The sequence below is a fragment of the Monomorium pharaonis genome, chromosome 3 (genome assembly GCF_013373865.1).
Source record: "Monomorium pharaonis isolate MP-MQ-018 chromosome 3, ASM1337386v2, whole genome shotgun sequence".
In the NCBI taxonomy this organism is placed as follows: domain Eukaryota; kingdom Metazoa; phylum Arthropoda; class Insecta; order Hymenoptera; family Formicidae; genus Monomorium; species Monomorium pharaonis.
The window spans coordinates 19,897,823-19,922,327 of NC_050469.1; the positions used below are offsets into that span (position 1 = coordinate 19,897,823).

A 24,505-nucleotide genomic window follows, 5' to 3' on the forward strand; every position below is an offset into this window, starting at 1 on the left:
GAATTCGTTATTAGTCTTTTACAATTCTCTTCCAAGCTTTTAAAAGTATATCCGTTTGGTAACTTCATGTGCTGAAGAAAAAGAAGTTTCCCGGTCTATTATCAACGAATTTCACGCCTCTACGATTTCACTGCCGTATGCCTGTCGACGAAGAAGGTTTTTCAGTTTCCTTTTAACGATCCGATGCACTTGAAGCCTCTTAGTTTATTTCCTTTATCAGATTTTTCCTAACTCGCTTCTTTCCGTTGATAAAACTGAGCCGCGTTTGATTTCTGTTGCGAACAAGATCTCAACCGCAATTTCTTTCCGGATATTTTCGATGATTAAATCCAAATCTTTCGTATTATACTATTTTAACTATGTCATGCTGTGTACATATAATCGAATAATGTATATATATATTCCTGTACATTGTATTCTAAAAAAATATAATAAATATAAAGTATTAAAGAAAGTATGCAAATATTGAATGAAACTGTCTCTCATCGCATAAATTGAACGTACAAACACGCAGATGAATAAAAAGAGGCACTCAAGTACGTGATTCAGTCTGTAAGATCAGTCATAGCAAATTAAGTGAGAATTCAATTGCGCAATTTTCATAAAAAGAAAACTACTGTATTGATACTGAAAACGTTTCACTTGTTACTTGTTAGGAATATTTTAGAATATTCACTATGAATATAATTCAAGGATACTCTGGATTTAAGAACTTGTGAGCAAATAGACCGTGCAAAGAGAAAAAAACAAGCTTTTCAAAATAATACTGTTTAATATTCCACAAGAAAGGGTTTAAGAGCAAGCTTTTAAAAATATTGTTGAAAGATACTGATTGTAGATGTGATGAGTGTTGAAAGATCAAAAATTATATTTTAAAGATTTTCCCTTAATTAAGATGTCGAATTTTAAACTTAGTCCAACAAATCGATGGAGAGAGAACTTATGATAGTTTCAATATTCTGCACGATTTTCCGACTTTGTGCTATGTTAGAACATTTTACATAAGTGCTGACTCAGCTGTTAATTCCAGACAGCTGACTACCTCAACTGATATGATCGATGAACACGATGAAAGAAAGTTCATGAATATGGGGTAGAGAATTATCGAAAAACGATTTTAATACTTTAATAATATTATTCCCCGCCACAAATTTTATCAATCAATACCGATTGAATCATTTGATAATATAACTGTGTATTCGATATGTTGTCTTCTTTATACTGTAATAATACTGTAGTATCCCTTACTGTAGTATATTATTATTGTAATATTATCAGTAATATTCTTTACTACAGTAAGTATTCATATTATAATATTCTTTAATTTTTTTTGTTTTAATAATATTATATCATATTTTAATTACACAACGAGCATACCGTAGTTTTATTTACACATTTATTACATTTATCATTTTTTAGTGTTAATCATTCTTTTAAAATACACATGGTTCTCGATATAACGATTCTAAAGTTTCTAATTCGTATAAACGCACGAGGAAAATATTTGGTTTAGACATTTTTTTTTCATCGGATAAAAATGACTAACTGAGTCTTTGCACAAACGAACATTGAGCTAAGTTTTCAGTCTTTTCCTATAACTTTATTTTCATAAGTAGATTACATATTCTATTTGTGATATCTTGCGATCAATAGACAGAATAAACATGACCTCGATGAGATCGGAAAAATCAGACTATAATCTAACTGCTGAAGACAACAAGAGTTCTATAACGTTCTGTTTCTTCTTGGATGTAATGTTTATCAAATTCATTGAAGCGACAATTTATTGATATCCGATTTCGCTGTTAATTTGATATAAAAACATTATTGCTATAATTGATGGTTTCGTATTCAGATTTTATTTACAGATAAACTAATGATATACGTTTATCAATATTCACGTGCATTTTAGCTCTAGAGTTTAAGAAGGAAGATAAAAAAAATATCTTTTTTTTTGTTAAAAAAGTAATATTGTATAAATTAATTTGTATGTACAATACATATAATAGACATTAAACATTTCTGAATGTTTTGTTCTCAAATGTTTTCTTCTTCTTAATGAGACTACGTTAAAATTTAGAGCAGTAACAAGATAAAAAATTTGCACCTGTTTATTTGTAAAATATTTCCTGTGATTTATTATTCGTCTACATATCATAAATAAACAAACGATCGATTTCGACAGTTCGCACAAACGTGATATACACTTTGTTAGTGTACGTATATGTACATGTGAATATTAAATTTTAAGGCTGTAGTATCCATGCGTGGCGCGTAATAGAAATCGTTTTTCGGTAATTCGTATGCGGAATTCGTCCGCGAACGCGTTTGCCATGCGGGTTGCCGATTTGCATAGAACGGATATTCGCGAACATTCGTGCTCGGAGGCGCCGAATTTGCAAATCTCTCCACGCGCCGAACTTCAGATCCGAAAGGAGCTTTTTGCTCTGTCAATTCCACAGGTTACCTCACGCGAGTTTCGCAGAGTTTCATAGTCGGTGTCGTTTGACGATCGATACTTGAGGGGAGATAAATGGAACATAGATGAACACGCGAGCCCGCGTGTGAAGAAAAGCTACTGTTCTCTACTCGCGGAAACTCCCGAAGAAGAAATCAGTATTCGTGGAGGCATTCAAGACGGAATTTCGGTACCGTGTGGAAGACGTTTATTTCTCTGAATTCTTTAAATCGTCGAGACGTCAAGGTGTTGGCATAGAATTCATGCAATGACCGATCGGATTATCTCAGAGGTATCCCAAGAATGCGAAAGAACTTTATGCTACGCGTCGCGTATATAATAACGTCGCAAATATCGACAAAAAAAAGCTTTGATTATTAGCAGAACTGTCGCTTTTCTTTTAGACATCAACTGATAATTCTATTTTTATGTCCACGGACAGCAGGTGGCTTAAATTTTAGTAGAGCCATATTAGGAGTCATTATCATTCTAGATCCACGTCAACCGTTACAGCAAGCACCAGCGACAAGAGGGTAAATATCAAAGTTCAAGGGGAGATCACATCGGAGCAAGGATAAAGTACCGTTAAGGGATCTTAGCGTGTTCCGACGAGAAAAGCTGCGGGGCGGGTGAATAAAGGCGAAAGGGGACAAATGACGGATAGAGAATGCCACAGCATGTGACTCTATCGTCAGTGCATGACAGCCACTAGAAGAACAATGAGTCCTAAATACCGCCGACGTTGATCGCAAGTTTTCATTCGCCGATATTTTCCGCTGACAATTCCACAGCTTGCGAACAAGATTGAGGCAGACGGTTTTCTTCAACAATTCGATGTGATAGCAAGTGGAGAATACTGATGAGAATACGTTCTGCGCACGGAAAAATATTATTCCACAACACAATACATGTATATTTTTAAAGAATTTCGGATGCTCCTCCGGAATAGTGATCTAGGATTTTGTATCGAAGAATCGGTTGAAAGAGCAGCAAGCGTCAGAGTCAAGAATTATTATGTCACAAATTGCGGTAACATCAACGTTTATTTAAATAGAAGTATTTTTACATTGGATTTTATGTTTCTCCTTGCCAAATGGTATTACTTTACTTTACATAATTTCTGAATGAGCAAACACGCGGCAATTTTTTAACTATTTTATAAGATTTATAGATATATGCTTTGCAACTCTCTGTGGTTAAATTTTGGTTAATGCTATCATTTCTGTTTGAGATTTAGTAGTAAATTTGTTTTGATTCAAATGGTTCGAACGTGCCTTCTTCCTTTTCCACGTTTCAGTGTACTCGAGCACCGAAAGTTAGCGATAAGAATCCTTCTTACCCCTTTCTTACTCTCCCGTTGCCACATAATTAAATGAACGAAACATTCTCTTGTTTCATTAGCTACGTTAGCCACGGAATGGAATCGGGAACAGAGCGATGAAAGATAGGGAAATGAATCAACCAATATTGCCCCAGTAACATACTTATTCTTACTAGTATAACGATTTTATCTTGCTGCATTTCTCTCTCTCTCTCTCTCTCTCTCTCTCTCTCTGTATACATATTTTTAATTAAAATCTTTTTGGGAAGTTTTCTTAACAGAGTAGTTATATTTAAGAATTTTTATATTTGAAAGATGTTATAAACATAGTTATAATAAATATAGCGAAAGATTTGAATTAAATCTCTTGTAAAATATTATATCAAGTATTGTATGTAATAATTTTGTATGAGAATTCTTGTTATAAAATCCTAGCTTCGTGTAATAAAGAATTAAAATTTTTATTAAAATCTTTTTGGGAAGTTTTCTTAACAGATTAATTATATTTAAGAATTTTTATATTTAAAAATTGTTATAAACATAGTTATAATAAATATTACTTTATTTTTTTTATTTTTTTTAGCCTAATGATATAATAATAATAATATAAATATAATTGTAATAGTATGCTTTAGTCATTATTTTTCTAGAATTAATTTCATTATTCTTGTACAACTTTATATAATGGAGTAGTAATGATATTTTGTACAAGAAAATATTTTTTTCATCTGTATTCTATCATCAGAAATTCTATTAAAGTTGTTAAAATTAATCAATAATATCGAAAAATTTTTGATTAATTTATAAAATGTAAAATGCAAAGATTATAATATTCTCCAAGAAAGCAGAAACGCATTTATCGATGTGTTCTGTCATACCTTGTTTCGTGGATGTGGCAGTCGGCATCGATGTGAGCTGCGACGAGATGCCGGCTCTATCAGTGGCAGTGATAGCCCACGGCCGAGTCTTGTGCCCCTTCGTGGACCTCGTCGTCGTCGTCGTCGTCTTCAGGACGAGCCACTAACCTGGTAGTCATCTCCACCACGACGACGGCCAATCGGTCATCGTCTAACGACCAAGATACATGCGCTCTAAAAATACAATAGAATTTCTTGTCAAAACATAAATGTAGTAAAAAATGTATGTTGATGTCATCATATATTAGATTGTTCAATTAATATAAACATGAGCATCATATTTCATAGATGGATATTTTTATAATTAAAAATACTATTTTCTTCGAAAACTGCATAGAGCTCAAACAAATGAACATAGTTGATACATTGATGGTATTGAAATATTTATATAAAACACAGTTTTGTAGTTGATTGTCTGTGTGACTATAACTTCTTTCTTATGGTCAACATGATTGGGATATTGCCTATCTACAATATAGAGTACATTGGTAATTGCGAACTGATGTGAACATTCACAGATATTACATTGACTGTTTTAATAAACTGTTTTATAGATCAATTTCATACATATAAAAGTTTAGTCGAACATAATTGAATTTTTTATAATAAAAAATTTTTTTTAAGATTTAAACATTACATAATATTTTTAGATTTAAATATACATAAAATTTTTTTAATATTGGACATTTTGCTTTAACAATTGTACACGTAAAACATTTTTTTATTGTTATATAAACTTGAGTTCTTGCAGCGAATAAAAAACTTTTTTAAAAGTAAGAATTTTAAAAGTAAGGATTGAGCAAAATTATTCTATTTAGTAAAATAAATTATATTATTTATTTTATTATGCTAAACTTTGAGTCCAACGCCTACAAGTGAAAATCATCGACTAACGAAAAGGTTTTTATCTTGACCGGAGAACAAAAGTTTGTTTTACTTATGCTCCAAGCGTTAAACCTTAATGACAATTTCTTGTTTGCTTATAAAGTTAGAATTAACTTCTTATTATCCGCAGAACTAAAATGGCCGTTCAGAATATGTTGATCTTGTATCTTTTTAGTAGAAGATTTTAAGTGTTTATTTATAAAGAAAAAAAAGCGTCTTTATAATAGAGAAGATATTTATAATAAATGCAATATTTATTGCAAATTCATGTACTTATTACTACTAAATGAACAAAAGATTACTATAAACTTTATAGCGCAAAATTTATTTTTAGTTTATACATATACCATAAGTTTATACATCACATATAATAAAAAATGTGCACATTATTACTAGAAATATTAATAAACTTATTATGTATTTTATTATAGAACTGTTATTTAAACTGTTATTTAAACAATAAAAATTTGTTTTTACGTTTACTCTATATTACATTTTGACCTAAATAAAAAATATTGTTAATTAATTGATTAGAAATAGCATTATATTCTCGTAACAATTTTAACAAATTGCGTTTACAGTCTATTATTATTTGAATAGCAGAAAATAAGACAGTTTAATTTAAAAGATACTTACAATTAAAAATACATCCATAAATGTTCTTTTTTGTAACTTAAATACATTATCTTACATTAATTAAAAAATTGTTTAAATAACATTTTGTTATAAATTTTTAAAATAATCGTAAAATCAAATATTATAAAATATTTAAGTTATTTTTATAAATGGATAGTTTTATAAATGGGTATATGTCTATTTTATTTCTGTGTCAACGTGATTATCGTTATCTCTCGCTTTTTTAATTCGAAATATTAACATAAAATATATGTCTAAAGATTTAATTCTACGGAATAGGCAGAGATGGCTCAGTAACTTCGAATGGCACGACAGAAATGGCATCGAAAATTTTCGTGTCGCGGCAGAAATTGCATTCCTCCCTCCTCCCATCTGTGATCTTCCACGGCCATTTCAATTTCGCGGGTATTCCCCGTTCCGGGAGGTACGATCGATTGACGCATCATAGAAAAATAGCAGCATGCGATTCACAAATTTTTCGTTTGTGCCTACGTGCGTTCAACATTTTTATGACTGCGTTATAAGCATCTGAAACTAAAATTTACTTGTAATTTTTGGAACTAAAAAAAAAAACAATCTTCTACGACATGTTAAAGATTACGTCAGCCAAAATCTTGAATCCAAAAAGAAGTTAGATATTTTATCTTTTTGTGTCAACAATTTCCATAAAAAACATCTATAAATAATATTATAATTTTATATAATAAAATTTAATGGAAAAATAATTTATATAAATAATTTGTATATTTCTCATGTGTATGCGGCATATATTGAGCAACTATTATTTCTCTCCTTTATGTATAGTCCTTTCTTGAGAAATTTTTTATTCTCTGTGATATTGCTGTAACGATCGTTATATAGCAAAACATGTAAGTATGTGCCATGTATTTGCATGCATTAACGGAGTTCAATAGAACTGATGCAGAGTTCCGCAGATATTATTATAAATTGATACGTTTGATAGATACGTTTGATGTACCTATGTTCATAATGACAAGATGATGGTGCAATGACGGTAATGGATATAACGCGCGTTACAAATATTATATTCCTTCATAGACCGTTGATCAAATAAAGCTTTCATAGATAAGCGATAATATAAAGCCTAAATTCTATCATGTGTCAACCGATGTGGAAAAACTCTCTATGTAGAGATTGTGTGTGTATGTGTGTGATATTTAATCATGTGTTAACGATATAAAAAGCATTTTTCGGCAAGTAATTTTTCAAACCACTTGCACTCGACAAAAAGCGCGAGATTAGAAAGGAGGAAAAATTAAGAAGCACAAATTATTTGATCACTTTCAAGAAATTTTCTTTGACAGAAACTTTGTAATTACTTCAATTTTTGCTTTATTATCTAAATTTTTTCATTTTTTTTTAAATATTGATTATACATTGTAATGTTTTAACTTATTCTTTAGTATCTATAATCGACAGAATTGTTTGTTATTTAGTTTTTCATTATTTAATAAATTTATTGAAAATTGATGTGCACAATTTCATTCGAGTTAACATCAATCTTCTCGCCAATTACTCAATACTAATAAGTGAGATGTCACTACATCGGATATGTTTCACATATCTAGCAGGTCTGAGAGAAATATGGATATTCGGAATACCGTGAAAGCAATCGAGAGGATGGTCCTATCTAATGACTATCGTTTGTCTTTCCTAAAGTAATAAGTAATAAGTCACCATACCACTTCCTCTGATACGATAAAATGATTGAAGTGATTATTATATTGAATTACGTTATTTATCAAAAATACAAATAAAATCTAAACGTTAATTGTCGGTATATTGTGAAGTTATTAGAACTACCAAATACTATATTGCGCCAAAAAAAGTTGCGTTCTCCGATTTGATAGAATCTGAATAAGTTGATATATACGTAACGAGATATCAATTACCTTGATATATTAATAACTATTAATAAAAGTACGCAAATTGATTATAATATTCTGTAAATGTGTGTGTGTGTATGTGTGTACAGATAGATTTATATTAAATCTTTCTAATTAATAAATTCTTCAATCCTGTAATAAATATTCCAATAATCAGTTTTCATTAAGTTTTGAAAGTAGGTCAATATCGACATACGTTTAAATAAGTATAAAAGAAATTTATTTATTGAAAAGTATATAGTATCGTAAAAAATGTTTTTTTACAAGATAGAGATAGATATTGAGATACTTCTACTTTCCGTTAAAAGTAAATAAAGGAAATATTGCTGATAATACATAGAATAAAGACTGTTCGTTATTTTTACAATTATTTTTACATATAGTGAGAGATAAAAATATTTATTTTAAAACATCAACGAGGTGACTAGATATAGCTGGGAATATGAGCTTATTGCACGGTTATTGGATAAAAATGAGTTGGAGCTCGATCGAAAGAAAAATCCTAAGAACTGCCGCAAGATAGAACTGTGCGGCGTACCGTAATATTTGTTGTGAAAGAAGCTTTTGTCCGGAAAAATTGAGATCTCTGAAATAGATCTCATTTAGCTGTTATTGCGAATATTAGGTGTCTATATATTTCTTCTTCTATTTTGTGACAATATTAGTTTACTAAATAAAGCTTTAGTTATAATGAAAGCGAAGTCTTTCTTTTTCTTCTAAATTAAGTAACGTCTATTTTCCTTGAAAATAACAATAAATTTATTAATAAAGAGTATTGTGTTCCTATTCTAGTAAAGATTACGTACTGGATAAACTTCATCTATTTGCACATAGTAAAACGAATTTCAAATAAGATTCACTGTGAGAGATAACTGTAGGAAGCATTTCTTTATTTTACAGATAATATTGTTTTTATCAGTTTATTCGACACACAACTTACCTTTTGCTACTCCTCACGATGCTTCGCCGGATTGTTTCATCCTTCGAACGGTACCGTTTGATATCGACTCGCACAATTGATCTTGGACGATCCGATACGGTTTTGCAAGCACCAGATACGAGACGTTGGCAATTGAAGCGATTTAAAGAGACACTCAGCCGCAGGTACCACCGCACGAAAGGTACCTTTGAGTTTCCCGTGTTTTTTCCTCTTGCACACAATCGCACACACACATACACACATACACACATGCACACACACTCAGCCTCGTTCTTCAGGAAACGGTACCGTGCCAGGGGCACAAGGCTGTACCGCCCTCAGTAGCGGGTCTTTTCGAGGCTATGCTGCCGCAAATGTCTTTCCACGTCGTTGGGGTCACGTACATGCCACAGAAAATATCAGAGATCGACGCCGACTCGAAATAATCTCCTGCGACGACATTAGCGAAAGGCGCGAGTCTCCCTTCGAGGACATTGATATTCTGCGAGTGACGTCAACGATACGCGGTAATTTTCTTTGCCGAAGTCATGTCGCGAACGTAATCTCTTGTAATGTGTAACTTAAACAGAAGTACGACAACGTCCCGTCCGGTTCCATCGGACGCATACCGAGACACCTTCCCCTTAGAGACGGTTAAGTCAACAGATTCGAGCCTCGCGATCGACCGACTCCGCCGTCCTCGAGGGTATCCATATCCCCGCAATATCTCGTCATTCCACCCTCGTCGTCGATCTCTCTTCGACCTCAGGTCGATCTTCTTCTAGTTTTCCGTCGAGTTCGTCGGACTTGCGGTATCAGAATCATGCTTCCATCCTCCGCGTGCTTGTCGGTCTTCGTTTATTATTTTCTTTCCCCTGGCACTCGGCGAGTGACTTGAGCGAGTCCTAAGATCAGCTCTTGGACACATCTTTTGTCGGGGACAAATATATGTCTCTCATGCTTTCGGTGTCAGTTACGAGTCTTTGAGTGTTTGTAGCGAAATATCAATACTCTTGACAATGGAACGAGCGAAACTGGAAGAGAGGTCGGAGCTGAAAGCAGAATCTCGCCGTTTGATCGTGTTCAATACGCTTGTCACTTCGAAATCACTTTATGGTTCACATCTTGTGACACTCGATTTTCACTTAATATTTTTACTTTATGTCATTACCTTCACGAAAACAAGAGAAAATACCAGAATAAATCTTAGAATCATTATTTTTTAAATTAAAATATTCCTCCTTGTCGCTTATTTCAATCAACATTTTATTATGGAGAAAAAAGTAAATCGAAGATTTAAAAAAAGGTAAAATAAAAAAAAAAGAAAAGCAATATAATGTAGAAGAAGAAATAAAAAAAATGAGGAAAAGAGATAAATACATGCCTATTGATTGCATGGAATGCTTTATTATTCGATTAAAGTATTAAAGAGTACTCCGAGGAATCTCTTCGCCCATTACGGTTCGGAAATTTCTAATAAATTTCCTAGTTTCCTTCTCTTTATTGCAACTCTGCAACGAGCTACGGTCCATGAATTACTGATGCGTTTGCATATCGACGTGCGCGAAACGCTAAAACGAAACGTATATTTTTGGAAGCGTCTGCTATGCAGGGCAATGCTTGCAGAACTCTGCACAATGAAATACTTAAGTGTGAGTCACCGCATAGCACTTCGTAAAAATACCATAGCTATTCAAATTTCTATTGTTTTCTTCTTGAACGAAATGTGTATTTTCGATACTTCGCATTTTCATTAAAAAAAATGTATTTAACGTTTAGCCCAGTTATCTGTAAAATAAACATCCCTCACGTAAATCGTTAAAAGGTTCGACAATTTGATATCTTTTTACGTAACATACAGGTGCTGTACAATAAGTTTCTCGAGTCTTGAAAATAATAACTTATAGATGCTCCCTACACTTGTAATAACAATGAAATTAGAGTTAATGAGTTTTTATTTGTAGACATATGTAGCTATTCCTATTCGATGTGAATTTACACTTCGACGTTAGATGAGAAAAGCTGGTGAAAGCAACTGTCATGGTTTCTGCATAACGAACAGCTGGCGAAATCTTTCTATCAGTTCCGGCTGTCAGGTTGGGAAATAAACGTACGTTTTTGGACGGATGAAAAGAGGGTGTCCGAAAGAGAAAAAGAACAGCGGATATGTAAAAGCGTGAATGCTTGATTGAATTGTTTCACAATACAGTTATTTGTACGGATTATCGTCACACATATGTGTACCGTGAGGTATGCACTCATGCGTACGTGTATCGATATGAATACTGCTGTAAAGAGAAAAGTGCGTATGTAAACAAAAATAATGTGAACAATTTTTTTAAATTTTCATATAATTTCTCATTTTTATCCTACGTCCTACAAAAACGCAAAAAAATTTTGCTGTTTAAAATATTATTAATATCTCGTAATATGGTGCTTAATGAAGGAAAGAAAGTGGGGACATCATTCATAAGTTTCATTCTTTTTTTTCTCTTGTTTTCTATCTTAACGTTAGTGATTTATATTCATTTAAGTCAACCCGTAATTCTCTTCTCCTCTTTGCCTTTTTATATCTTCCTCGACCATTACTGTTCGCAGATTTCGTGATCAACGTTCTGTCGTGGATTCTTTCTCCTGGATTACGCGAAAAAATAAGTAGATCCTCTCTCTTCTCGTTTTATATTCTTCGTCACGTTACTTCGATGAAATCTGCAATCTTCACGACTCTTTATAAGAAGCTCCGTAGCTTTCTTCCAATTTCAATTTTTTTTTTTTACGAAACAGGATTATTACGTTGCACTTTACAAGATATTTGCACCTCGCTCTACATCTGGGAAGAAAAAACACAAACATGCCGTTTTAACTCAAGATTTTCTGATATTACAGATGTTCTCTCTCTCTCTCTCTCTCTCTCTCTCTCTTCTTCCTCTCCCTTCCTTATTCTCCCTTCTTCTTGTTGATTCTTTCATTTTTGTTCAAATTTTATCTTCTTTTCCACCTTACTTTTTCGCGCGCGTCTCTTAATTATTTTTAAATATTTCTCCCTCTAAATCTTATTCACTATCTTTTCGACAACCCCTCGTTATTACTTTTGATCTTCGTTTCGCTAGCCCGATGTTATACGCATGAAAGGTCCTTTAGGATGCCCGACGTTTCCTCTTGCTTCCTTTCTTCCGCGATTATCACCACCCCCGCCGCCGCATCGCCCAACACGGGTTTTATTTGCCGGCGGATGTGCCTGCCGTCCTCGCGGCGATGAGCAAAGCCGAGGTGGAGACAGACAGCAGAGGAGAGGAGGGGTGAGGTGAAGCAAGGCAAGACGAGGGGGAGGCGAGAAAGAAACGCGCACACGCGTACCTACACTTACACATCCGATAAGAGCAGAAAGGGTGAGAAAGAGAAAGAGAGCTATAGGGTGTACGTATGTATGTGTGTACGTGTGAGAAAGAGAGGGGCAGAGAGAAGAGAGAGATCCACTCGCAGGAAATGTGCTTACGGCACGAAGTCGCGCGCTCCACTGAGCTATCAGCGGGCATGCGTCCGCGTAGTAACCGGTAGCCCGCTACGAGCTTTCCCTGTCGTTTTTCCATCCCCCGCGCGTCTTCACGGCGCGGCCACCTCTTCCGAGAACGGCCGCCGCCACCGCCGCCACCGTCACCATCACTACCACCACCACCACTACCACCACCCCTAGCAGCACCACCATCGTCGGTCGCCCCCGTGCGCGCTTCGAACCCGCTCTCCCGCGGTCGCCGGAGCGTGCGCGCGCGTTCACCTGCGTGCGGGATGCAACAGATGCACCGGACACGAATCCCCGACCCCGGGGTGCGGTGCATGTATGCACAGTTACGGAACAGTCGCACACGTACAGACCCATTACACAATCGAACGTAACAAAGAATCGAAAAAAAAGATAAAAGAGCCGGGGACGTATATCGATTTATCGTGCCGAGTTATCTTTAGAAGATAGCGAGCCGTTAAAAAATCGTTCCCTCGTCGTATTGTGTGTTAAAATGACTTTGTTTTTAACTTGGGAAAACAGCGCGACTTGATAACATTTATGCTTTATTATTCATAGAGAAAGTTTTAATTTTAATATATTTGCAATTATTATAATATAAATTCAAGGGCTATAAATTAAAATTTACTAAAGTGCATTGATTTCTTGTATAGTTTATTATAACGCATAATTATACAATTACTGTAATAAATAATATCGGGCCACAAGCGTCATTATTTATTAAATATAACTTGCCCATTAATAACAATTCTGTTACCGAAAATTGTTATTGTGATGACCAGATAATGTTTAATAAATAATAAGGCTTTCGTCATAGCATTACTTATTGCAATAAATTATAATTGCACAGTACATAATTAAACATTAAATAAATTACACTTATGAAATAAATAAACTATACTCATAGAATGTGTCACTTTTATAATTTTTCATACTTACACACACACACACACACACACACACACGCGCGCGCGCGCGTACATAAACCTGAATGTTAAAAAAACAAGTTACGAAAAAATTTTATATTATATTTTATTCCGATTGTATCCGTTAGACAATTTTTTATTGATTTTCATTTTGTTAGGCTTTTTGCTTTTTGGAAAATCGATAATGTGAGGTGCAACAATTATGGCGTCATAATATGACTGATGCATTAATTTTAAGGTCATAATACACTGATGTAATCTACCTATAAATGGATATAGTAAAGAAACAACACATAATACAGCATGATACATAATACAACCCTCTCTTAGAAACTAGGCCAACTTAAAGAGCATCCGCTTCTATATTATGCTTCGTAAACATCACGATAATGTTTTGCAATAGATTCAGTATAAGTACTAGCAAATTTCAATAATTTATTCTTAATTATTATGTTAATTTTTGTTCTATTTTTTGTTGTAATTAATCCTCATTTACAATAAAGAAAAAACAATAAATAATTATTTCATTTAATATAAAAAAAAGGAAATTTTTGTAAATACCTTAAATACATGTTTTGTATGTTTGACGCATAATACATTTAATACATGTCTTCTTTTAAAGTTTCAATTTATCGTTTTTGTTCAAGAAAAGTTAATCGAAAAGAGTTTGCTTTGCATACATCAAATTAAATTCAAGCGATGTTTGTAACTCAATTAACTTTTTGAAAGATTCATGATGCGACACATCAGGTTTTTTTTCATTCATTGCGAATATTTATAAAGGAATAAAGCGTTTGCAAATTTCGCTCGGGTAGTTTTCGTATCAAACGGGTCAAGAGAGTTGTTTTATTGTCGGTAACCTGATTTTACGCCTTAGTGACTTATCGTAAAATCCTTGATCGGTATGCGTGGATGTCTATGATAACATATTCAATAGATAGTCTATGTTTATCCATGCAAACTTTAATCAAATCTGAAATCAAATTAATGTAACGACCATGCCAATTCTCATTTTACCATTAAGAGTAATTAAAACACTTTATTATATGGCTGATTTGTCGATAACATCGTAATGATAATCGATGAACACAAATACAAATTTAATATATTTGAGACCAAAGTAAAAGTTTACGATTCTCATGAATTTCTAAATATAAAAAAATGCAAAAATAATGGTTCAATTTATATAATAATAGTATAAAGATTTTATTTTTTCATAATGCTTATTAAATAGAATTATTAATTATATAATGGCTAGTTTAAAGTATAATTTTTATCATTAAAAGAAAAAAATACGTTGCAATAAAACAATAACTTGTATATGAATACAAACTTAATAATAATAATAATAAATAAAGCCCATGCATTACAATTTAAAAGTAGCTAGATTTATTATGCCTTGATGATTTTTTATAAACATGTAATACTATTAAATTGGCTAATAATTATTATTTATTTTGAACATTAAAAGTACTAACAACAGTGCTTTTAATACTTAAAATAGTAAAAGTAAATTAATTACTGTGAGCAGTATTAAATCAATTTAATACTGCTCACTGAGCAATGCTCAGTATTATGTATACATTTTTATAAATATAAAAGATAATCACTTGATTTTCGCTCTATAGTGAGAGAATAACAATAAAAATACACGAATGTCAATTGATTTCGAAATTCGGATACAGAGGAACATGTCAAAACTGTAGACATGAGCGCATTATAACCGATTATACGCTATATTTGATTATAATTTAATGGTCAAAGTACTTAAAATAATTTTCAAAAGCATTCGTAATAATTTTTATACACTTGCAGAACAAGCGCTTTTGAAACACTCATAATTTCTGTAAGATTAATCTTCAGGTAATAAAAATCGTGAGTAAAGACCATTGCACGAAAAAGGTTTTAATCATAACTGTAACCCTTGACCAATCAGAATTAAGCATTCTTAAAATAATCGTAAGGCTGTAACCGTAGTCGCAAGGTTTCCGACATGTTAGAATTTTACAATTAATGCTTATAATTTACAGCCTTACGATTATTTTAAGAATGATTGGTCGAGGGTTACAGTTACGATTAACTTTTTACGTGTAATGGCTTTTATTAAGAATGAACAGCAAATACTACAACTACGGCCGTACGATTACGACTAAAACTTTTTTATGTGCAATGGCCTTTACGGGACAACTTGAACATAAATTCCGATCCCTGCAATCGGCCGAACATATATTTGGCAACATAAGCCGCACTTTAAAATTAGTCGAAGACTTTGCGATTCTCGATATATCAAAACGATCAAAGCGATTAATCGCAATAATTAAGATTGCGTTCCGAAATTCACTGATAGTACTGAAAATTTATAGTTTATGTATGTAGTACATATACTTTATACTACGTTCACACGGCACCCTTAAACAGGTTTTTATAACATCAATACTTCTAGAGCTGGCCAATCATAACCATTACATTTTTCCGAGGAATGGCTGTAGTTGGCCAGTTTTATAACTCCAATGTTGTTAAACCCGACGTGTAAACGTAGTCATAGGCTGGTATTCATAGTCGAATCTTATTTAAAGATCGTCTCAAGCAATGTCTTAAGATGCTAATACGGCTTTGTGATTGGTTGATGGCATCTTAAGACAGTACTTAAGATAATCTTAAATATAAGATCCGACTATGAATACCGGCCATAGATTTACTAATAAGAAGTAAAAAATTTTAAGTTTATAGTAACATTAAAAATAAAAAACAAATTAATTATATCATGAGAACTATTAAAAATCAATTAAGTTTTATAGAAATGTGAATACTAAAATATAAACGGTTAGTTTATATAGGCTAATAGCTGTCAAAATTGTTATCAATACTGAAAATCTATGCTGTACGTAACGGAAACTATAGAGTTTATTTAGTACTGACAGCAATTTTAAAACACAGCCATAGTATACTACACAATAATTGATTTTTTTAATCATTCCTATTAGATTATGATTTATGTCGACACAGTTGAAAATTTTATATCAATAGTCGATAATGTTAATATCATTTAAATCTATATAATATAATCTCCGAGCTTTCAAAGTCTTACTGATAATCATGAAAATTAATCCATCAATGGTTTTTAATATTTGCAAATATTTTATCGCGTTATCTATAAAATATAATTTTATAATTATTACTTACAGACACTGATGCAATGAGAGCGACAATACAATTTCAAAGTGCGAATTAACTTAAGGAAGATCTACAGTCGGCGCTGTAGTGAGAAGTTTGTTCGAAATAGAGAGCTATCTGGAGCTATCTACCTTTTTACGTACAAAGGGGACGGAGTGTCGTGTGTTTGAGGGCTTTGCACCTCAATTATAGACTTTAATTGAACGAATTATACGGTAAATATCAGGATAAGTTATTTTGTTCTAAAGAAAATGACTTGCTTTTGATGTGTAATGAAATAACCGAAGATGTTACGTGTGTTTTATCTTTAAAACTTTGAGACGTTCCGTTCTAACCTCACTCACCATGCAATTCTTTCGATAACTTTCGTAATTGTCTTTTAGCAGGATGTATATAAATGTACATTCTTGCATAACGCTTTTTGCAAAATATATTTTTAAATATCCATAGAAGTTTAATTTTTTTTAAATTAATCTTGAAAGTGGCCAAATAATATGCTATGTTTTTTGCAATCAATTTTTTAATATTTAATCATAATTCGTCAAAGTTATATTAATTTATTATTGTAAATTACCCAAGTTTTATTATTTAAATTTTTTAAATGACTTGTTATAACTTATGTCATAGATATCTAAGAAATGGAAGAATATGCAAGAGAACCATGTCCCTGGCGGATAGTTGATGACTGCGGAGGTGCCTTTACAATGGGTGTCATAGGTGGAGCAATCTTTCAAAGCATCAAAGGTTTTCGCAATGCACCAAGTGGTTGGAGGCACCGTTTTTCAGGCAGCGTTGTAGCGATTAGACAACGAGCACCTATAATCGCTGGAAATTTTGCTGTATGGGGTGGAATGTTTTCCACAATAGATTGCACATTGGTTCACTTTAGAGGTGGAAAGGAAGATCCTTATAATTCCATCATCAGTGGTGCAGCAACTGGTGGAATTTTAGCGGCAAGAAATGGCTTGCCAGCGATGGTAGGGAGTGCAATCATTGGTGGAGTGCTCTTGGCATTGATAGAAGGTGTAGGAATATGTTTCACACGTCTCTCTGCTGAACAATTCAAACCACCAGCACTAGTTGAAGATCCATCACAATTTGGGCCACCACCACAAGGCCATCCATCATAATATTTAAACAAATTCTTTAGATTTATTTCATGTTAGAACAAAATATTCAAGTAAAGATGATTAATAGGGCTTTGTATCAGAGTATTACTTTAATGTCTCCTTTTGCCAATGTTAAATTTATATGCGACATAGAAATCTTATACTTAAGATCAAATATTTTATGTTACTACTTATTGCCATACTCTTTTAAATCTTCTAATTAGAATGCCAAACAATATTTTGTAAGACCATGTCCTGTGTAAATATACAAAATATAATAAAAATTAATGCACAGATAATATATATCATAGTGCATTTTATTACAAAATATACATTTAAATTGCATAAGGATCTGAATTCTCTCTCTTTTTATAGCATTAACATAGCATAATTCCAATAATAAATCCAAATTTTTAGCATTTAGGATATTAGATCAAAAAGTCATCTTCCGTTTCTTCTTCAAATTTACTGAAGGTTGGTTCTACAGATAAATCTAACTCTTCTGTTAGATTTTTTGGCTCGTCTGTTATCAGCTCAGTTTTCACAAAATTGTTTCTTGTTGCTGAATCTGGCAGTATTTCTCGTCTCGAATACTCTGATCCAAGTAGAGTATTTTTCAAATGTAATCGTTCAACCTACAATGTTAATCGAGATATTCTTTATGAATTTAAGCGTTCTTGACTTAAATATCGTTATTTTTTTTATTAAAATTTTGTACAGACCTGTAAGGCAAGTATTTGTTTATCAATTTTAGATAGTATGTCGGTTAAAAATTCCTTCTGGTTCATTAACCGCTGGCGATATTGCGCCATTTCGTGCGAAGAAATTTGTGGTTCCTTACTCATTGTCGTAAATTTCTCTACTATTTTTCACATTTTACGCACGTTGTTAGACTGTATCGTTTGACACAATAGTAACATCAAGTAACATTCAACTATCTACTTTTTCAATCGGAGAGCTACAATGTCAAAATATGATTGCGTTCAGAAAATACAATTTTTATAACCATTCTATGGACGGGATTCATAGACCGATCTTAAGCTCAAGCATTGTCTTAAGTCTAGCTTCGAGCCGACTTGAGACTTACTTAACCAATGAAATAAAAGCATTGACGTCTCAAGATCGTGCTTAAGCTGGAACTTGAATAAGATTCGACTATGAATTCCGGCCTATGAATACTCCCTTAAGTTCATATCAGACTGGTGCCTTTTCACTCTGACGCTTGACCATAGAGATTGTATTAATGGAGGGGGGCCTTGGTGCATCGCGACGCACGCGGGGAGAATCGACAGAGAGGTAGATATATTCTGTCTTTTTTCGTGTGGGAACAGGGGCTCGATTCTTGAAGTCATTCGCAAGAGAAACGTATGCGCAAATACTCACTCTAACAGAACAGTTGCAAGTTTATTGGTTGAAAGTCATACGATAGCCAATAAATTTTCAACTTTTCTGTAAGAACAGAATTTGCGAATACGTTTCTCTTGCGAATGAATTCAAGAATCGGGGCCCTGGGGCTCGATTCTTGAAGTCATTCGCAAGAGAAACGTATACGCAAATACTCGCTCTAACAGAAAGTTGTAAGTTTATTGGTTAATAGCCATACGATAGCCAATAAATTTCCAACTTTTCTGTAAGATCAGAATTTGCGAATACGTTTCTCTTGCAAATGAATTCAAGAATAGAGCCCCTGGACGAAACGCAGGAATAAAATTTTTTTGTTTTCCAAAAAATCCATTTATTTATTATTGTTTAACCTCATTTCAGAATTTAACTTTTTTTAACTTTTTCTGTAATTTTTTTTATTTATTCACTTATCTCTTTAATAACAATTTGACACGAATTATAAAAAATATTTTTACTATCTTTTTTTGTTTTATATCTTCGAATAACGCGCTTTCTTACAATCCAAAACATGGCGGATGGTTACGTGACTAGGTAACATAAACATCAAAGGTTCCGACTGTACTGTCGTAACTGGTTATAGCTAAACTGTGACACCGTTTTCTATACACAAACTGTAGGCAATTGCCGGTCCATATCTATAAGGTCTATGGTAAAACATTATGCTAGTTACTTGCTAGTTTGAAGAAAAATGGCGGACGTGAGAATACCTATCATAGCTCTAGTTTACACCGAGCACTTGGTACGCGTATCAAATAGTAAATAACTAGTGAATGTGTTTAATCATTGGCTGATCAGTTTAAATTCACTACTTGATACGCGTACTAAGTGCTCGGTGTAAACTAGTAGATAGACATAGGCCGGAATACATAGTCGAATCTTAGGCCGGAATTCATAGTCGAATCTTATTCAAGTTCCAGCTTAAGCACGATCTTGAGACGTCAATGCTGTTATTTCATTGGTTAAGTAAGTCTCAAGTCGGCTCGAAGCTAGACTTAAGACAATGCTTGAGCTCAGGGGCTCTATTCTTGAATTCATTCGCAAGAGAAACGTATTCGCAAATTCTGATCTTACAGAAAAGTTGGAAATTTATTGGCTATCGTATGGCTATTAACCAATAAACTTGTAACTTTTTTGTTAGAGCGAGTACTTGCGTATACGTTTCTCTTGCGAATGAATTCAAGATCGTGCTTAAGCTGGAACTTGAATAAGGACGGGATTCATAGACCATTCTTAAGCTCAAGCATAGACATAGTATATCTAGACCGAGGATTGTCCCAAATTTCAGGGGTGGGGGTAAGGCTTACGTACAATATAACAGGTATTTCCTTCTCTCTTACACACGCCTGCGTGTGAGAGAGAAAAAAATACCTGGTACATCGTCCGTCCCTTTTCAACGTCTACGTTTGTCTTTTTCTACGTATGCCTATATCCCCACTCCTAAACCAAGCAGGCCTGATACCTATATACTTTTCTAGTGCTCTACGTTTTCTACTGGGAAAACTGGTGCAGCACCAACGCTGCGATAGATTTCGATGAAAACTCCATTAGCGCAATAATAGTGCAGGTTTAGTGTGGTTCATTTCTCCTTATCATTTCTCCTGTCGCGCTATAAGATACATAACCAAAAATTTTGTGATGTGTTTTTATAAACAGTGAACATTAATATTCCAATACTTAAAATGGTTAATTCCTGTTGTGTTTGCGGAAAAGAAACAAATCCAAACGAAAATCGTACATTTCACTGGTAAGTTTTTTGAAATAACTATATAAAAGATTTAATGCATAAAAATTATTAAACACATTCAAGTTGAAATATTTCAATAATATTTTTTTTTCAAAATACTAACTAAAAATATATTTTTCAGCTTTCCTAAAAATGCAGATCTTAAACAAAAATGGTTTGCAGCAATCGGTAAAGTTGTCAATTATTCATCTGCTCGTATTTGTAGTGATCATTTTTCTCAAAATGATTTTAATCATGATACTACAATAAGGAAACGTCTACTTTCAACTGCAATACCTAGTAAAAAGAATAGGTAAATATCAATTTATTATTATTTAGAATTAACGGTGGTTATTTATATATTTAATATGTTTTTTATACTTTTTTAGAAACAGTTTAACACACAAGGAAATAAATGAACAGATAAATGATTATAAAGATGAAAACTGTTTAAATCAAAACATAAATACTACTACTAGAGAGAGGAAAATGAGTAATGTGTATGTATTTGTAAATAGTGATTACATATGTCAATTTAATTTTATTTAAGAAATTTTTTAATTATAGATAAATTTTTTAATTATAGACAAATGGATATCTGTAATGAAAATGTGCCAGATAAAAAAATTTATTTGAATCTTTCGAGTAATAAAGTTGCAACTTTTACAAGAAACAACTTTACATCTGATGAGGCATGGAATACATTTGTCCGTTCAACAATATATAGTAGGCAGAAAAAGAGATTTATTATGCAAACATGCAGACGTTTGAGGAAAAAAGTTTGCAATTTTAGAACCTTATTAAAGTCTTTGGGAAATAAGCGCTTATTAGCAAATAGTAGTATAGATGCTATAAAAGTAGGTAATAATACTAAATATTTTATTTATTAAAGATAAATATAACATTACCAAAGATAAAAATAAACTTTTTTTTTATAAAAGATTAGACAAGTCCAACTATGAAGTCAGCAAACTTCACTCAACAGTAAATTCTCAAAGAAATGTCAAGGACCTTCAAGGTTGGAAAAATTCGATGTTTTAATAGTTAATTTTTGCTTTTTCTGTTACTTTATACTAATTATGATGCACGATCCTCTATCTATTCCTGTTTTATATTTAAAAGAACAATCAACTATAAGGACAAATAATTATTTACAAATAATTGTTTAAATATAAACAAGTGTACGTTTCCTATTATGAAAACGTAGACCTGTTTATATATGTATAAACAAACAATTGCTTATGTAAACAGATTTAATTTAAAAAATTTAAATATTTTTCTAATTGCTTTTATTTTAAGAATAAATATTTTTTGAAAATTATTTTTTTAACTTGTCTACATTTAAATAACAATTTTTGACATTTCCTAAAGCTTATTTTAATTTAAGAATTAAGGTTTTTATTACTTTAAGAGAGTACTTGTATTTTGCATGAAATAAGATTGCTTGAATTTTGCTTAAATTTAGATTTTTATTATTTTAACAAAGTACATGTATTTTAGAAACACCATTAATGTTTAGAAAGTTGGTATTAACGTGATACATTTTAACAAAAAAGAATAATGTTATAATTTCTCCTAAAATTATATTATGTTTAGAAAATATTATACAAATTGAATGATATTAGATATACAAAACTAATAATTTTTCAAAAATGATAATTTTATAAAGTCTGCAGAATTATTATAAAAATATTTAAAATATATATTAATTTTGTATAATATGTACAATATAAAAGTTTCTACTTATTATTTGATTTTTTAATCTAATTTTGTTTATTTTTATAACAAGAAATTTATTTTTATCTATAATTGTAGGATATGGTGCCTCCGCATGTAGAAGAAATTATTTAAAAAATGATCATGAAGAAGCGAAATGTAAATTATATGCAAGAATTAAAAACATTTACGGTTACCTTGCACTTCCATTCTCCAGCTGCGTATAAGTATGTTAGATCATTATTTTTAAAATGCCTACCTCACGAAACTAGTTTCTAAAGATGGATGCAAAATTTGAACAATGAACCAGGTATTTGTGAGCAAGCAATACAAGAAATTTGTAATCAAATCGACCAAGCCAAAAAGAGAAATAAAGAATTGATTTTTAATTTAGTTTTTGACAAATTAATTATCAGGAAAAAATAGAGTTTGTGAATGGAGAAGCTTTAGGCTATGTCTATTTAAGCAACGGAGTCACCAGCCAAACTGAAGCTAGTCAAGCTCTCGTTTTTATGCTTGTTAAAATGGAACTTTTAAAATTACTATTGCATATTACCTCATCGCACCTTTAATGGCTGAAGAGAAAGTGACTATATTAAGTGAAAATTTACGTTACCTTCATGAAAACAAAATTGACGTTCGAAGCGTTACGTTTGACGGTGCTCCTGCGAATATTACGATGACGTAAAAAATTAGGAGCTTGCTGAAGACAACATGATACAAAAAATATAAAGTCATATTTTAAGCATCTCTGTACACGAAAACCAGTATATATTCTTTATGACCCATGTCATATGTTGAAACTTGTTCGAAATAATTTTGCAAAATCTGGTATTATTTGTGATGAAGATGGTAATTTTATAAATTGGAATTTTATTGTAAAATTGATCACACTTATAAAATTTAAACGGTTGCATTTTGCAGTAAAAATTCGTCGTCGTCACATTGACCTAGTTTACACCCAGCCGTCCAATCCAGATTCACTCCGAAGTGAACTGTATTTAGGGAACGTTTACACTGGATTGATCTTACTCATAGTAAGAGAGGAATGAAAGTAATAACCCATTTACACCCAAGAAATTTTACTTCTCTTCAGAGTGAATCGGGATTGGAAGGCTGGGTGTAAACTCTTATTTACTTTTATAACGAAAAACTAAAAATATTCTAAAAAAAAATTTTTGTTATTTAAAAAAACCTATCAGCTTTTAGTATATATGTTGTAATGTGTTCGCAATTAAAAACCAATTGTGATTTTTTAATTGGTATACTTACATTAGCGTTGTCTGCGCATTTAAATCATATTGTGCAGACTATTGCGCACGCTCTCCCTATGATGATGTAAGAGAGAGAAAGAAACTCATCTTACATCTTTTGTCTTTTTTTTCGTATGCATTACACTTAATAATAAATGCTTAGGGCCACCGCACAAACTCTTCCATAACGCGTTACGTTACGTTAAGTACTCCATACAAACCTAAGTTGTACTTAAAATTTAACTTAAATCAACGCACAAAGAAATCCTTAACGTAAGTTCTTACGTTAAGGATTTCTTTGTGCGTTGATTTAAGTTAAATTTTAAGTACAACTTAGGTTCGTATAGAGTACTTAACGTAACATAACGCGTTATGGAAGAGTTTGTGCGGTGGCCCTTAGTTTATACTTACTATGTCTATGAGTGGAACGTATCATTAGACAGGTATAAAACTAAACAATTTCATTATTATAAAGTGTGCTTTTCAGCAAGACACAGTGTAACACAAGTATTGTTTGTTTTGTCTGTTCTGGGTCTACTCGGAGCAAACCCAAGCAGACCAACGAACTCTAATTAACCACGTGACTCAAGTAACCAATCAAAATTGTGTTTGCTATTGGCGAATCTTTTATTATAGG

The 24,505-nt window shown here is 32.3% G+C and overlaps 3 protein-coding genes and 1 long non-coding RNA gene across 10 annotated transcripts in view; 2 read left to right on the forward strand and 2 right to left on the reverse strand.

The window, feature by feature from the left end:
- The window catches only part of LOC105831977, a 101,932-nt gene extending 89,221 nt beyond the window's left edge, over positions 1 to 12,711 (reverse strand). Inside the window, exons 1-4 of one of the 5 annotated variants that reach the window (XR_004962705.1) lie at positions 12,540 to 12,711; positions 11,583 to 11,873; positions 9,065 to 10,095; positions 4,658 to 4,870 (exon numbers count right to left, since the gene is read on the reverse strand). This is a non-coding gene — a long non-coding RNA (kynurenine/alpha-aminoadipate aminotransferase, mitochondrial). Of the gene's footprint in view, positions 1 to 4,657; positions 4,871 to 9,064; positions 10,215 to 11,582 lie in introns of all 5 variants that reach the window. The other 4 variants (XR_004962706.1, XR_004962703.1, XR_004962704.1 and 1 more) reach the window with 4 other exon arrangements.
- A 4,013-nt stretch (positions 12,712 to 16,724) lies between these two features.
- LOC105831965 (mitochondrial import inner membrane translocase subunit Tim17-B) lies at positions 16,725 to 18,071 on the forward strand. The gene is made up of 2 exons (XM_012672505.3): positions 16,725 to 16,878; positions 17,291 to 18,071. The coding sequence occupies exon 2, from the start codon at positions 17,302 to 17,304 to the stop codon at positions 17,791 to 17,793; it is 492 nt and encodes a 163-aa protein (XP_012527959.1). The 5' UTR covers positions 16,725 to 16,878; positions 17,291 to 17,301; the 3' UTR covers positions 17,794 to 18,071.
- On the reverse strand, positions 18,069 to 18,767 carry LOC105831970. Its single transcript, XM_012672520.3, has 2 exons — positions 18,495 to 18,767; positions 18,069 to 18,407 (listed from the first exon to the last, which is right to left on the reverse strand). The coding sequence occupies exons 1-2, from the start codon at positions 18,615 to 18,617 to the stop codon at positions 18,201 to 18,203; spliced, it is 330 nt and encodes a 109-aa protein (XP_012527974.1). The 5' UTR covers positions 18,618 to 18,767; the 3' UTR covers positions 18,069 to 18,200.
- A 1,874-nt stretch (positions 18,768 to 20,641) lies between these two features.
- Positions 20,642 to 23,008, forward strand: LOC105840276. Of its 3 annotated transcripts, none has more exons than XR_004962619.1 (6): positions 20,644 to 20,920; positions 21,042 to 21,212; positions 21,289 to 21,399; positions 21,486 to 21,760; positions 21,841 to 21,917; positions 22,715 to 23,008. XR_004962619.1 is itself a non-coding variant. In XM_036284471.1 (5 exons), exons 1-5 carry the CDS (start codon positions 20,856 to 20,858, stop codon positions 22,748 to 22,750), a joined length of 654 nt encoding a protein of 217 aa, XP_036140364.1. In that variant the 5' UTR covers positions 20,642 to 20,855; the 3' UTR covers positions 22,751 to 23,008. The 3 variants fall into 3 exon arrangements, 1 of the variants encoding a protein (XP_036140364.1); XR_004962618.1 differs by having other exon boundaries at positions 20,649 to 20,920; positions 21,486 to 21,756; XM_036284471.1 differs by lacking the exon at positions 21,841 to 21,917 and having other exon boundaries at positions 20,642 to 20,920; positions 21,486 to 21,756.
- Positions 23,009 to 24,505: the final 1,497 nt, after the last annotated feature.

Coding starts and splice junctions, on each gene's coding strand:
- LOC105831965 (XM_012672505.3), top strand. CDS start 17,302: ATGGAAGAATATGCAAGAGAACCATGTCCCTGGCGGATAGTTGATGAC.
- LOC105831970 (XM_012672520.3), bottom strand. CDS start 18,617: ATGAGTAAGGAACCACAAATTTCTTCGCACGAAATGGCGCAATATCGC. Junction 18,408..18,494: donor AACAAATACTTGCCTTACAG/GTCTGTACAAAA, acceptor TTAACATTGTAG/GTTGAACGATTACATTTGAA.
- LOC105840276 (XM_036284471.1), top strand. CDS start 20,856: ATGGTTAATTCCTGTTGTGTTTGCGGAAAAGAAACAAATCCAAACGAA. Junction 20,921..21,041: donor GAAAATCGTACATTTCACTG/GTAAGTTTTTTG, acceptor TATATTTTTCAG/CTTTCCTAAAAATGCAGATC. Junction 21,213..21,288: donor ATACCTAGTAAAAAGAATAG/GTAAATATCAAT, acceptor ATACTTTTTTAG/AAACAGTTTAACACACAAGG.